The sequence below is a fragment of the Polypterus senegalus genome, chromosome 18 (genome assembly GCF_016835505.1).
Source record: "Polypterus senegalus isolate Bchr_013 chromosome 18, ASM1683550v1, whole genome shotgun sequence".
NCBI lineage: Eukaryota > Metazoa > Chordata > Cladistia > Polypteriformes > Polypteridae > Polypterus > Polypterus senegalus.
In genome coordinates this window covers 10,385,933-10,402,345 of record NC_053171.1, presented here as the reverse complement: position 1 = coordinate 10,402,345, position 16,413 = coordinate 10,385,933, and the positions used below count along the sequence as shown (strand labels likewise).

Sequence of the window (16,413 nt, the reverse complement as noted above, 5' to 3'; positions counted from 1 at the left end):
TGATCTCCTAATCTGTACTCATTCTCCCTTTTCATTGGAGATATTTGTGATGCCATTGCTTGCTGTCCATATGTCCACACTCTTTTTAGGCTCTCTCAGAATTTAGATGTGCCAGGGTTCTTACAGTGTATCACTTTTTTGGGGTGGAATATCTTTATCACTTAATTGTATAAGTCTGGGTTGCCTTTGAACCAGAATTTTAGGGCACACGTTTTCTCTTGGTGCAGCAGTCTAAATTCATCTCTGTGTTCTGTTTCCATTTGGGTGCCTATGCCACTTCTGGGAGTACCTTCTGTTGTACAGGTCAACAGGGTGGACTGGTTAATCAAAAGTTCTCCTTTATGTCCTCACTGGGGATATTTCATGATAGTCTTGTATGCTTTGCATCCTGATTAAGTGATCAGGTATTTATGGACTAAATAATTTTATAAAGCTTTATTATTCATCCCTTAAGGGTAAAATGGTGTGTTTTGGAGCCTTTTCTTACATAGACACACACTTTAAGACTTCAGTGTCCCACTCAGGGTGGGTGATGGTAGGAAGTTAACAGTTTAACAATGGGATGTGGAGGCTTGACCCTCCTGTCTTTTAATGTGCTTGTCTATTGCATAAACATGTGTGTCTAATTGGACTGACCAATAGGTTCTGGATTAACAGGCATCCTGTAGGAGATGCAGGTTGGGACCGTAGGAGATACACAAAATGTTGGAGAGTGTAGAGAAGAAGAAGGGATGCACTGTTCCCATGAATCTGCCTCCTTTTTGTCCTTCTTTACTGGATTATTCTTACAATTACTGTGCTACTTTAGCCATATTGCTCTGAAACATTTCTTTATAAAAGATATATGTGCACTTATAACTTCCACTTTTTTATATTTGCATATCTGCCTGTTATGCTAAAAAATAAAATGCACATGATCACTTGGGATTTCCTGGCAGCTAGGGTTATTTTATAATTTCCTGTTAATTGAGGCTTTGCATTGAGGGCCAAAGATATCAGAGTTATAGCGCCTGGGCTCTGTGGACACTTGAGAGTTTGGTGTATATGAAGTACAAAGGTCCTCATTTTTATATAAGAACTTCAGATAAACTGACACAGGTGAGCAGTATGGCTACATGAGGTAGTCGATCTCCGATGCATCTCCAATGGGTCAGATGCTCATTGATTTTTACCAATAGCACTAGATATCTTGGTACCTTTAAAGGAGGCAAGGAGAAAAGTTTATTCAGGACAGGACTTTGACATGTGTGTAGCATACAGAAAGAGCTGTGATACTACAATTAGATAAAGCAGACCTAACATAATGGATGGACAGAACCCTTACAATAATGCTGTAGTGTGTCTGCAAAACAGGACTACAACATCAGCACTGACCATTCAGTATAACCTGATTTATAAAACCACTAATTGGATTAGGGGGTTTATTAAATGGATGGACAGAATACTCAAGGTCCCTAGCACAATGTTAGAATTTGTCTTTTTTTAAGCATGTTCACATAAATGTAAATGTCCCTGCTGCCATGATCATCTTCTCAATTTGTCTGTTTGCCTGGCCACATGAGAAGAGCTGGCTTCTGGTGGATTGATTTAACTGAAATTTGGTATGATTTTTCGTCAAGGGAATTTAGCAGGAAAGTTTACATTTTTGTTGTGATATCTTGGACTGTACAAATTTTTGAATTTTTAAAAACTCCCATTGAACGCATATTGGAGAATTTTCAAATCATCTATTTCAGGGGTTCTCAAGTTCAGAAATGGGGTACCACTGTGGCTGCAGGTTTTCAGTCCAAACAGTTTAGCAAAAAGACGGTTCACTATTACTCCTAAATGATTGGATTGTTTAATTAGTCTTTTTCTTCTCTTTCTTGCATTCAGAAATATGTGCTAGTGTATGTAAATGTAAACAAAATTCTGAAATTTGAATTTTTTAGTGTTAACTTACTTTTACCATATTCTTTTCTATTCCCCTTTACCTGTGAAGTTTACTCCCTTAATTGTGTCCAGGTACTGAAGATTTCAGATAAGCAGTAAACACATGGTGGCAAAAGACACTGAATATTAAAAGTAAGCAGCCACTTCAGTATAAAATTCACTTGTGAGCTAATTAATAAGAAAAGGCTTAAATGATCAGAACATAAAAATGCAACATCTTAAAAAGCAAGAAAAAAAACAATAATTAACGTCAAACACTCAAATTGTTGCTACCTTCCCCTAAACATTTATCAAAGCAATTTTGTAACTCCTGGATTGACGCAAAAAATGCGGAAAATAGGAAATAGCAGCTTTTTAATAAAGGGAGGAGTCCAGTTAAAAGCAGTTGACACCTGCAGTTATGGTGGTCCGCAGGACCTTGGATGACATTACACCCAGAAAAGGGTACGGATGCCAAACTTGCAGATATCTAATTGCTTTATATTTAGAGAGATAAAGATTAGCTCTAAAATGAATGTATATTAACATTGAAGTCGTGGCTCTGCTTTAACATTCAGTGTCATTTGCACCTGTGACGGTACTGCTTATCACTAACTGTAAGTATTTGGATACAAATTAAGAAGCAAACCTTCTAAATGCAAATGTCATACTAGACCACTTTTCTAAATGCAGAATAAGAAACAAAAAAGGCCTGCTGAACCATTAGAGTAACGAGGCATAAGAGTGACCCACTGATTTGTGACACAGGTTGGAATGAAAGCCTGCAGCCACAGTTGGTACTCCAGGACTGAACTTGGGATCCTCTGGTCTATCTTAAACCGGAGAAACATTCTGTGCAATTTCAATTACAGATTACTTTGCTTTTTACTATTTACTTTCAGGTTGTTTCAAATTACATATTATGTTTATTTTCCTGTTTAACTTTCAAAGTCAAAAGAAATCCCAAAACAAGTTCTTAAAGTGCCAACAGAGAAGTATGCATGTGTGAGATATCAATGTCACCTCACTTGGTCAAACTCCAGCATACTGTAGATTTTAAGTATCCTTTAGATACTTATTTTCATAAAATTTATGTTGAAGAAATATGAACTATAATAATCTACAGATGCCCACAAATGAAAACTAACAATGATGCATCAATCAATGCAGTTTTTTCAATACTTGAATTGAAATCTGCTGTCTCTGAAGGTTGATTCAGCCACCACAAGTGGATTTGGGTTTGGTGCTTAATTTCATGATATTGTAAAATGCTATTAAAATACAAGTATTTTATTTAGTCTACTAATACACATAACTACAGTTCTTTTCATACCATTATTTTTAATAGGACTCATTATTGCTTAATAAACAAAAAAAGTGCCACCTCAGTCTTTGATGAAATAAATAGAAAAAATGAACAATGCTCCAACTTTCAAAATAGTAATAAATAAATAATAATAATAAATAAAGTCCCCAAATGCATGTGAATGCTACACATTGAGTAAAACTGAAGACTTTCAGCTAACAAATCATTCAGCAGAAGTGTGTCAAGAAATGCGACGGGCTGGCATCAAATCAAATGAGAGAGTGTGGCCAAGTGGGACAGGCAGAAGGCCAGCAAAACTCTTCTGTGCCATACTGGACATTTTCAGATTACATACTATATGAATGAATAGGGAGAGGATGGGCTGTTGGATAGCCAAGGTTAATTTATTTTCATGAACATTTTGAGTCACTGATGATTATTTTCTCCAAAATCTCAGTCATGCAGGTATTTTAGACTAATGCACATCTGCTGCTGCTTGACCTCTGTGTTTCAGCTCACCTGTTTTAGTGCTAATTAGTAAGTTCAATTCTATTTTTCTCTGAATTTGTTCAAAGCCAAAATCCCACAGCTTGTGACCATCACTATATAGTAAATGAGAAAGTGAAACCAAGGAGGTGATATTCCTCTCCAGCAATGTTCTGTTACCAGTTTTGACTTGCTGATCTGCATTGTAATTTGCACTATAATAATCTTGTGAGGTTAAAAAGCACTATATTAGAAAAAAGTTGATTAATTGTTTGAGCATACTGCTGCCTCATAGCTCCAGCCTCCTCGGTTCAAATTGCATACCTCATACATGAGGTTTGTTTGTTTGTTTTTAAATCAAATCTGAAAGGTGTACGTGCCAGTTTCATTAGAAGTTTTTAATTTGTGCCCCATCCAGGTTTGCTTCCTGCCTTTCACCTAATGCCGCATTGATGGGAAAATTGGATTAAGTGGGTTTGAGAATATTTTATTATGAGAATGTAGGCATGACAGATTGATCAACTTTGTAAAGTTACATGTGCTGGATAAAGCACCCAAAATTAAATAAAGATGGACTTTCTAAACTGTCTTGTAGTAGTAAAGGCACTTTGTATGACAGTGGCTGTTCATGCTCTGTAGTCATTTATGTCGACAGTTTCTGCTAAATCCAGACTTGTGTCTGATCTTCCTGCTCCATAAAGCTCCACAAATTCCCCCAATCATATCTAATGCACTGAAAGACATTTACTCATTCTCTGCAATGTGCTTGCATAATATTCTTTCAGATGTTACAGATTGTTCTATAAATCTTAATCACCAGCACAAACGGTTTAAGTTTGTCCTTAGACTGTACTCTACCCCCTCAGAGAAGACATCTCATGTCGTTAGGACTAGACTCCCTATGTCATCTTTGCCCCCTTTAAAATCCCTGGCGCCTTCCTCCAGATTTCCTAGGAATGTCTTCAGGCTGTGGCCCTCTGCCACTATATGGGCGTTCCCTTTCCACGATTCTTTCTTTCCCTGTTCTTCAAAGTTCCTGCAACTTTCTACTCTAACCGTGCATATCCTTTCTCTCTCTCGGCAGAGGCTTTTAACAACTGCAATCATTGCATCAAAGCTACTTTTAACCTTTCACTGGAAAAATTCTGGCTTTGAATCTCCTCAAGTCTGCCAGTATTTATTTTTTTAATCGTATCCATCTTGAACTTTCCACATCTTGGATCAACAACAGCTCTAACATCCAAAGATAAATTCATTTTCTCAGTAATAAGTAAGTAATATGGATTTGAAATAATTTAATGTCTTAGCTTAATTAACATGGCATGGAAAATAATTAAAAAATGTTGGGCACAAGACAGGGACCTCCTCTGCAGGGTGAGCCAGTTCACTGCACTATATTCAATATTAAATACTTGTAATTTAAATGAGTCTTACCGTGTACAGCTGCCGGAGTCGCAAGCAGGCACAGGACTGTAACAAGCAGAAAAAACAATTCAAATGAAACAAATGCCACCTCCCAAACAACCTCAAACACACAACAGACAGAACGCTGCAGAACGTCTGTAAGCAGAGGAGGCTACAAGCCAAAGAGCTGCAATTTCTTTCATTACTTTTTTTTATCACAGTGGTCTCTCGGCTTGTCTTCTAAGTGAATTGAATTTTCAAAAGCAGACAATAAATCATTGTACTTACAAAATAGACACATTGTGATCATTTTGCACTACATCTGTGCCCATGTGCTCTCAGTTCTGCTCTCTTTCTTTTAGTAACTCTGTCACTTGCTTTCGGATTTGGATTGTATTGAGATGAGGAAATCCCCAGCATCTGCTGTCATTGGACAGATAGGAAGTGCAAAACATTTCACTAAATGCAAAATCTGTCCAAAAGTATTAGTTTATTACGAAACCACAATTTAATGCTTGAAGCCTGTATATTAATAGAGGGAAGGTACACCTTAACACAGACCCTTTAAAGTGTCTCAAAAAATGCACACAAATTTCTGACATCCTAAGACAAATATACCAGGGTAGGAGCACTAGGCTGAAAGACACTGAGCTACACTGGAGGTGGGCATCAATCAGAGAGGTTAAATCAGGGACGTGTATAAAATAAATGTGTGCATTGTCTTTGCTATAAATTTGTTTACTGTATGATTCAAGTAATTATGATCATTTTTATAGTCAAAATTGCTGAATTGTCTGTTGAATTTCTGTTCAAATACAGGGGAGAAACACAGGGTGTGGCAGTGACGAGCCTCACCTCACCTCGGACTGCGCTCTCCCTCACACATGGGGTTGATGCCTGCAATTGGCACGTGCCTGTCGCTGTCTCTCTGTATGTCACCAATATCAGGTTTGCAGACACGTTTATTATACACCCTGACTTTCCACAGTCTGGCTAATATCTTTAATGGATGTGTGTGACATATTTAGTCTTGCTGACCAGACATAAAACCGCAGAGAAAAGGCACAAAGTGAGGCAGACAGTACTGTGCCGCCCTGAAGGGGGTGCATATGAGCCCAACAGGTGCTTGTTGCTGCTGTTCTTTGCTGCTGTTCTTCTACGCAGAGGCGCCAATAAGTTAGCGATATCAGAAAGAGGTCAGTTTATTTTTATTTCTTGTTCCGACTGACTACTAAAATGGAAGATTATGATTTTTAAAACTAAAGAAAAATGAGGAGGACATTTACAAGAAAGTGACAGAGATTTTCGTGGAGAAGGATAGGCACATGGACTTCATTTACAATTAAAGGTAAGAGCATAAACGGTTTTCAATTTTATAAAACATGGTATCAGAGTAAAAAAAAAACAATCTGCTATTTAAAAACTAAATTTTGACCTTAAATAAAATATTCTTTTGCTTTTCTTGTTATCCTTTTGTTGAACATTTTGTATTAAAATTGATTAAAGCATCAGAATGAAAAGCTTTTAAAAACAACTAAATATACCAATTAAGGTCAAAATTGAAATCCGTTTTTTTTTTGTACACCACTCTATACTTTTATTTGTATTGAATGAGTATGAACTGTGGAATTGCAACGGCAAATTTAGAACACATGGAAGGTGCGGAGCAATGCGCTCTCTCAGCTCTTTCTCTCTCGCCGCCATAAATGTGATGTTCTTTCTTAGCCAAATATGCGCCTTACCTATGTGTGTGTAAAGAATGCCGATGAGGTATGAAACATAACCAATAGTCAGTGTGCATGCTGCAGTTGAATAGTGAATAAGCTATTCTTTTGAGTTCATATATTTGTGAATCTTACTCTGAAGGAGTCAGCGCCTCACCAGCCATGAACCTCACCGCACATCACTGGGTAAAATGCGTCCATCCATTGATTTTTAGAACCCTTTAAATCCAATTTTATGGTAACAGGCATCTGATTTTCTCCTGGCAGCAACAGGTACAAAGGAAAAGCAAACCTAGTTCATTGTAAGTCACACGAACTCACACTCAGACAATTTAAAGCTGTGGATGGGACCCAAAAGACACCTCCTTGTGATGCTGGAGGGAAAACACCCAAAGACACAGGGGGAATGTTTAACTTCCACACTGATATTCACCTGGCCTACAATTCTCTCCCAGTGCTATGGAATTGTAAGGCAGCAGGTCCAGTGCTAGGGGAAAATCTGTAGGAAAGCATCTAAAATTCATGAGGCTTATTTTAGTTGAAATGGAGCTATCACAACCATCTGTGATGTCCTGTGCCTGCAGCCTTGACACAACCCTCAGTTTCCAAACATCAATAGTCATAACTGAAATAGAAAAGGGCAAGCAAGAAGACAAGCAAGGCTATTTTGCTTAAAAGAAAAGCGGGGTTTATTATCAATGATAGTTCAGTGTGCAATAAACAAGGCATTCAATAAATAATCTATACTAATAAAAGGCAAAGCCCTCACTGACTGACTGACTGACTGACTCATCACTAATTCTCCAACTTCTCGGGGTATTTTGCTAGTTCAACAAATAAATTCTTCCTTTAAAAACAAAATAATGCCTTTAAAACCATATGGTGCATGGGTGCAAACAAATAGGTACATCCAATAAAAAAGTGTAAAACCATCCAGGTTGAGAGATAAACCAGTTGTGATTTCCCCTTCTCTATCCTCACCAGGACATTTGGAAGCTCAATAACGCAGCCACTGCATCCTGGTCAACCACACAGACCCTAACTGCCATCTCTGCTGGTAACACTCAGTTACTGGAGCTGCCACTTCAGCCGGTAACCCACAGCTCCAAGGGGTGCCTTGCCTTTCACTTGAATGCCGGCATGCCTTGATCCTCTTTTGGTCTTGTGGTCTCAGTCCATCACGTCTGCTCCAGTGTTCAACAAAGTTGATTGCAGCCATGAAATGGAACCTCCACATAGCCATCAGTCCTGCTCTCTGTAACTAATCAGTTTGGCCGATGCTGCCCATACCTTCCTCTTTCTCTCTCTTTTGTATAACTTCACAACAAGCAATCGCATCTCTTCTTTAATTTCTTTTCCTTACAACAACTTCTCTCACTAGCATTAACCTGCAGCCCTTTAATCTTAGCTTGTCCCCAACTGGTTACTGCACCATCATCCATCCAACCATCCACGGGGGTCTGCTGGAGCCAATCCCAGCCAACACAGGGCTCAAGGCAGGAAACAAACCGTAGGGGCGCACGCGCACACACACACCTACACACCAAGCACACACTAGGGACAATTTAGAATCGCCAATGCACCTAACCTGCATGTCTTTGGACTGTGGGAGGAAACTGGGGTACCCGGAGGAAACCGACACAGACACAGGGAGAACATGCAAACTACATGCAGGAACTCTGAGAAATTACTGCAAAAGGTTGCACCAAAACCACAAAAGCTTCTGTTTTAATTCCCCCTCATAGCATTTAAATGCAGAACGTAATACTGAATTGCATACAGTAGATGAGCACTTAAACTGCATGGATGTGTCACTTTCAGTGTGAATTAAGGTTAATAATTTGTGCAGTTACATGATCACTGACAAAATACAGAAACAATTATTTTTATGGTGCCAATTAATTTGGAGACTGTATTCAAAAGTTCTTTCTTCCAAAACTGAAAGGGCAGGACATGTTGTCAGGTGTGAGTACTAAACATATTATTTTAAAGACATAATAATAATAATAATAATAATAATAATAATAATAATAATAATAATAATAATACATTTTATTTATTTTTAGGCACCTTTCTAAACACTCAAGGACACTGAACAATAGACAAAACACAGATTATAAGCAAAAGTAAAATACAAAAGTTAAAATCAGACAGAGCAATTGTAATCAAAGAGAAAAAGCAGTCTTAAACAAATGAGTTTAAAGTTTAGATTTGAAAAGTGAAAATAATCCAATATTTCTAAGTTCAGGTGGTAGTGAATTCCAAAGCTGTGGTACAGAGGTAAGACGGACGAAGGGGACAGTCAAGTGGATGGAGGGAATGGCAACATGGAGGAGGTCAGACAGATATGGAGGGGCGAGGTTGTGGAGAGCCTTAAAAGTTAGTAGGAGAATTTTGAATTAAATTTGGAACTGAACTGGAAGCTAATGAAGCTGCTGCAAAACGGGAGTGATATGGCGAATATGAGGGGGTTCTAGTAATGATGCGGGTGGGCAGCTGAATTCTGGACCAGTTGAAGCTTATAAAGAGATTTGCGAGAAAGACCAAAGAAAAGGGAATTGCAATAATCGAGAAGAGAAGTGACAAGGCTATGAGTAAGGATAGCAGTGGTGTGGGGAGTGAGGGAGGTTCGAATACGATTAATGTTACGCAAGTGGAAATATGCAGACCGGGAGATGTTATTGATGTGGGACTGAAAGGATAAAGTACTGTCAAGGATGACACCCAGACTCTTAACCTGTGAGGAAGGGGAGACAGAGGAATTATCAATAACAAATGAAAAATGATCAGTTTTGGATGATATTGATTTTGTACCAATGAGGAGAACCTCAGTTTTGTCACTATTTAATTTAAGAAAATTTGAAGAAAACCAGGATTTGATTTCTGTTATGCAATCAGTAAGTGCGGAGGGTGGAAAGGAAGCAGTAGGTTTGCTAGTGAGACAGAGCTGGGTGTCATCAGCATAACAGTACAAGCTAATGTTATATTTACGAAAGATATTACAAAGGGGAAGGAGGTGAATAATGAAAAGGAGGGGCCCCAGGACAGAGCCCACCTGAAGTAACAGCGGTGGGTTGGGATGTGAAAGTTTTAAGTTTTAAGCTGAACAAACTGAGTGCGGCCTGAGAGGTAGGATTTGAACCAATATAGTGGAGTGTGGGTAATGCCAATCGAAGATAATCTAATGAGAAGAGTAGTGTGACAAATAGTGTCAAAGGCTGCACTCAGTTCAAGGAAGATGAGAATAGTAATTAAACCAGAATCAGCTGCCATTAGGAAGTCATTAGTAATTTTTATAAGTGCCGTTTCTGTACTGTGGAAGGGACGAAAACCAGACTGGAACTGTTCATACAGATTATTTTGAGATAAATGAGAATGAAGTTGAATAGCCACTATTTTTTCAAGAATTTTGGAAATTAAGGGTAGATTAGAAATAGGACGAAAATGACTGAAATTATCGGCACCAGTTTCAGTATTGGGGTTATTGCAGCAGTTTTAAAAGATGAAGGAACAGTACCAGTAGTGGGAGAAGAGTGGATTATAACAGAGATAAGGGGGACCAGAGAAGGGAGGCAGGCTTTGACTAGAACTGTAGGGAGGGGGTCCAGTTGACAGGTGGATGGCTTAGACTTACAGACAAGATCTGAGATTTCTGAGAAAGAGTGAGTTAGTGGGTGAAATTCAAATGAAGTACTGGAGGAATCCATACAGAGAGACTGGGACTGATGAATCTTCTGGATTTTTCATTAAAAAAGAACATAAGGGAATTGCAAAATTCAGTTGAGTAAAGGTGAGAAGGTGAAGAATCCGGGGGTTGTGTGATATTGTTAAGTAGTGAAAACAATGACTTGGTGTTTCCTTCATTGGAAGAAATAATGAGAGTATAATAGTTAGATTTAGTTTGGGCAATACAGTCCTTGTAATAAAGTGTATGGTTTTTGTATATTTCTTTGTGAACAAAGAGTCCAGTTTTTTATATAACCATTCAAGCTGCCGGCCTTTGGCTTTCAAAAGCCGAAGTTCAGGAGTGAACCAGGGAGCAGAAAAGGAGAAAGAAACAACTAGCTTTTAATGGAATGACAGAGTTAAGAATACCATTAAGTCCAGTGTTATAGTTCTTCAGGAGTGGATAAATTATCAATGTCCATTAATGAGGCCATATAGGGCAGGAGACTGTTCTTGTAGAGTTCCCCCTGCAGGTTGGGGTGGAAAAGAAAACAACTGGAAAAAAAATAAAGCAATGAAGACATGGAGAAAACATACATAATCTATAAAAAAGTGACCAGGGAATAAATCAAACAGCATGGTCAAATGTGCAGTGCCCTCCATGTTAGGGACAAAGACACAATTTTCTTTGACTTAACCTTCTACTCCTTCTTCTTCCTGTCCTCGGCATCTTGCTCTGTCACATCCATCACCTGCATGTCCTCTGTCATCACATCCATAAATCTCCTCTTAGGCCTTCCTCTCCTTTTCCCAATATACTCAGCATTGCTGCTCTGCACATATCCAAACAAATGCAATCTCGCCTCTCTGACTTTGTCTGCAAACCACCCAACCTGAGCTGACCCTCTAATGTACTTGTTCCTAATCCTATCCATCCTTGTCACACCCAGTGTAAATCTTAGCATTTAACTCTGCCACCTCTCCGCTCTATCACCTATTTTTTGGCCAGTGCCACCGTCTCCAACCCATATAACATAGCTGGTCTCACTACTGTCCTGTAGACCTTCCCTTTCACACTTACTGATACCTGTCTGTCACAAATTATTCCTGACACTCTTCTCCACCCTACCAGCACTCTCTTTTTCATCTGTTTTCACAATCCCTGTTACTCTGTACTGTTAATCCCAAGTATTTACACTCCTCTTAACACTCCTCTTCTTGGTGCTTTTACCTGGTGTCTTGCGTGTCTGTTTGTTGGGTTTAAGGGGCAACAGTGACCCCTAGCATCCACACACCGTAACGTGCTGCACATCTTTCACCAGCTCGGTCCCTCTGTCTAGCACACAGGTTCTTATCATGCTCCTTAGTGTCCATCCTCTCATACAGTTCATCATGTGCCTTTATTTTAGCTTTCGCCACCTCTCCCTTCACTTTATGCCTGATCTCCTTGTACTCTTGTCTACTTTCTGCATCTCTCTAACTATCCAACTTCTTCTTCACCAGCCTCTTCCTTTGCATTCTCTCCTATAATTGCATATTCCACCACCAGGTTTCCTTTTCCTCCTTCATCTGTCCATATGTCATGCCAAGCACCCTTCATACTGTCACCCTTACTACATATGCTTCAGTTACCCAGCTCTCTGGTAACTCTTCACTGCCACCAAGTGCCTGTCTTACCTCCTCCCTAAACAAGTTTCCAACTGTGTCCCTGTGTTCTTGATGAACTCATTTTAAAGCCACAGTCTCGTTCCACTGGACTAAACCTCTTGACCATGTGTATGTGCTATAGACAGAGTTGCAGCCACCTGATTGGCTGTTTGGAATTGCAGGAGTTTTGCATTAGTGAGGAGGTGGACATAATTAAAAACTGTCCATTCAGAGTATATATGAACAATTATAATATACCTCTACTTATAAAGAGCCTTGGAAGGATGTTTAATATATATTATATATATGTATTAATAATAATATATTATTTATAATAATTATTATTTATTATATATAATAAAGTGTATTTTTGGTGTTATATTTCTAAATTAAATTCATAAGATTTTGTCTATGACAGTTAACTGAAAAAGAATTATCTTCTTCTAATTTGCACCTAAAAGGCATTTTTTAATGACAGAGTCAGTGGCCTGAGACATGGAAATCCTTTTTTTAGGCGACCCATGACGCATATATAATTTATGTTTAATTTTCCACAAATAAAAGGTGTAACACTCAAATAGAGAAGTAGGCAAAGTTTCGTTTTGTGTAATAATGTGCACTGTGATAAGTGATGAGTATTAGCTTCACATCTATTATTTATTAATATGATGTTTTTATTATTATTTAAATTATTCTATGCAGCTACACTGTCCTAGGTTCGATTAATATTCATCATTGCTCTCTGCACTGAGTTAACATGTTTTCTAGATGTCTGCATTGGTTTTCATTTGGATTTCCATTTCTACTTCCACACCCAAATCACACATAGGAGACTCCAAATGGGCCCATGCAGTTAGGTGGGTGACCATCCTCAACCCAGCAAGTCTCCGATAGGTCCTCGATATGGACTTGATCAAATGGTGTCATTCCTATCTGGTTGGGTGGGTTGACTGGTGGCACTGTCACCCCTAGTGAAAAGACCACATGAGTCCAGCGAAGGGAGCATCATGCAACTAAAACACGTTATAATCTGTTCCAAAGTGAACCTGTATAAGTGTGTGTGTGTGTGTGTGTGTGTGTGTGTGTGTGTGTGTGTGAATAGGCTCTGTAAAGTTCAGGCATCCTTCTTTTTGTTCAATGCTGCCAGGATTGGCCCTGGCTGTTGGGGTCAATTAAATGTAAGTACTGTATGTGATTTAATATAATTGAACTAATTAATTAAATGTAATTAATTTGATTTTTGAACCGTTATGGAGATGGGCAGAACTGTGGCACAGTAGCTGGTAGTCAGCATCAGGATGGAGATGCTGTTCTATCAACACTTGTCTATATTGTTTATTTTTCTAACTTTTGCTGAATTTTGTTATTGCTATTTGTTTTGGGGTTTCTTAAGTTTTTTCAATTCTGTGTAAAGTGTTCTTTGGTTTGAGAACGGTTTAATATAAATAGAAATTATTGTTATTATAATTTCAAATGTATTTTACACAATGCACAGTCTAAAAATCACAGTTTCACTTCCCTTATAAGCTCTTGCTTCTCTTTGACTGGCACCACCTTATTGTCAGCCACTGTTCTACCATCAGTGGAAAAACAGCCCACCAGGGAGCATTTGTCTTCCTCTGCAGAGTGACATTATTTTTTATTTTCGATAGTATCAGTTAAACGTTCTTTTTTTTTTTGCAAATTGAAATTTGAATTACAGGTAAGCAACATAACAGAAACCCTGTCAAAGCTTTGATTTCTTTTTTACTTATGATTGCTATAATGCACTATCTATATCTATATCTATATTTAATTGCATGTCTGTCAGTATGTTCCCTCTACAATCCTACACCATTTGAACACTCTGGACCACATTTTGCAAAGTTGCTCTCTAGGATCATACAGACTACTTCAGAATCCAAAATGATGACCCTGGGGGGTCGCAGTGTTTTTTTTTTATTACCCTGCTTAAAGGTGCCTTATTTTGTCTATGACATCCCGGGTGGGTTCAATTTGTAGTTACAAGACTAAAATGAATGTCCATGCAGACACCTTTTTTGTCTGGAGGAGTCCCGCAGTGGTTTCAGCTCAACTCTGATTTACACCTTTGTTATCAGATGAAGTACAGAGCTGACCAGTTCATCCGTTCACTTCAGGATTCATTCAAGAATGCAGGTGGGGAGGTACAGGTGAATTTCTGCTGACTTCATAGATCTGGGGCCTCATGCATAACGCCGTGCGTAGAATTCACACTAAAACATGGCAAAAGTTGAAATGTATGTACGCACAAAAATATTCTGATGCACAAAACTGTGCGTAAGCCAACTTCCACGTTCTCCGCTAAATAAATCCCAGTCAGTGTGAAATGTAACACTTGTGTGCATGCCTGACTCCTCCCAGAATTACACCTCTTTGCATATACAAATCAGTATAAATATTCTCTTAAATTCAGCATTATGTGAAAAGACATAGGCAAAAGCATGAGAAAAAAAAAGAATTTTAGGGAATACCAAGTGGAGGTAATGAAAAACGTAGTATTTGTTGGTTTAAGCAGTTGTATAAACAACAAAAGGAAGTTGATCGAAAAATCAAGTTCGGAAAGCTGTGCAGTGCCCAAAATAAAAAATAAGTGGTCAGATATTAAAGTCGCGAGTTGTAGCCCACCATCTGAGTGTCATATGGAAGTTTATTATTGTACAGAGAAAGAAAAAAAATAGGGATACAGTGGAAAAAAAAGCTTGAAATGTCAACTTTAATCTCAAAATTTCCACTTTAATCACATAATTTATTTTGTCAATAAAGTAGAACATCATAAACTTCATCTTAAAATCATTTAATTTACTGGAGTTTCTCAAATCCCATCATAACTAAAGTAGCACATTAAATGCTTCATATTTTGTGTGTTCTTCTATGTACTCTACATGTGTGAATCCCTAAGTGCTTCTTAAATGGGCATTCTCTTACGCCGACAGGACACACAATACATTACATTCATGATATTACAGCTATCTGACCAATTTAAATACTAAGATGTATACTTGATATCATTTTCATGATAATAGGAATTAAAGCATGTATTAAACATGAGGGCATGGTGGCGCAGTGGTAGCAACAAGCTGGTGCCCCATTCAGAGATTGTTCCTGCCTCCTGCAAGATGCTTGCTGCACTGTGCGTGACCCTCGACAAAATAATTTATTGCAGCAGTACTGTCTTTTTCAAACATACTAACCCCCAATTCCTGTCCTTCCTTTTCTTTCTCCAAGTAACCGGTCACTACACAATCAGCTCTTTAATTAATGTCAAGCCATCTGTAAGCTTAGAACACAGATTCTTTAAAACGTTTAAGGAGCATTGAAATATCTTTGTAATACATGTTTAATTATTCCATCCATCTATCCATCCAGTGTCGCGCCAGTCCAAGCAAGCAAACAGTGTGAGGCAGGAACAATCCCTGAACAGGGTACCAGTTCGTCACTATCGCTATGCCACCATGGCCAAACATTATTATTAACAGTATACATTATTTGAATGAAGTTAAAAATTTATCTGTATAATGTAATATACCTACTTTACTGCATTTCATCTTAAAAATGATATCAAGAGCTCCAAGAAGATAGTGCACAGAAGTTTAAATCAACTTAGAAGCTGGTCGTCATCATCTGTAAATACGCACTCTCTTCTAATGAATTAAATTGAATTCCTTTATTGTTATTATATGGTGCAATGAGATGCAATATGCAAATCTTACATAAACTTATTTTCCTATAAAATAATAATTTAATAAATAATAATAATACAATAAGAAAATGGAAATTATACAATATGAAAGTATACGTACAATATACATATACATATAGTGCAGATATCACAACTGCAGTGCAAGTGTACAGTGAGGTAATTGTAATTTGAGTTTGAGTACAAACAGTTCTACCGGCAGCACTTGATGGACTATTGAGCGTGTTTATATCTCTTAGGATAAAACTGTTTTTGAAACGCGAGGTTTGTACAGGAAAGGCTTTGAGGTGTTTGGCATATGAGAGAAGTTCAAATAGACTGTGTGCATGGCTGAGGCAGAGTATGCTTGATGCTGTATCCCGATAATTCTCTTCACCTGCTGTAGAACTGTGATTCCACACTCAGATACACTGGGTTAAAATACTCTGAGTGGTTCACTGATAGTAACAACACTAAAGCTGCTATGGTATTTGGAATAGCTTAGCCATTCTGTGGACCATTATATTGTTACAGGTTGATTACAATCAGATGCCTTAAATGATTTATAAACG

The 16,413-nt window shown here is 38.1% G+C and overlaps 1 protein-coding gene across 4 annotated transcripts in view; it reads right to left on the bottom strand.

Annotated features, from left to right (window-relative positions):
• LOC120518483 (Fc receptor-like protein 5) overlaps positions 1–5,504 on the bottom strand; it is a 51,765-nt gene extending 46,261 nt beyond the window's left edge. For 3 of the 4 annotated variants that reach the window (XM_039741295.1, XM_039741297.1, XM_039741298.1), the window contains exons 1-2: positions 5,396–5,504; positions 5,138–5,173 (exon numbers count right to left, since the gene is read on the bottom strand). In XM_039741295.1, the coding sequence (XP_039597229.1) occupies positions 5,138–5,173; positions 5,396–5,417 (58 nt within the window). In that variant the 5' untranslated portion in view covers positions 5,418–5,504. The remainder of the gene's footprint in view (positions 1–5,137; positions 5,174–5,395) is intronic. The other variant, XM_039741296.1, reaches the window with a different exon arrangement.
• Between the last annotated feature and the right edge of the window lie 10,909 nt (positions 5,505–16,413).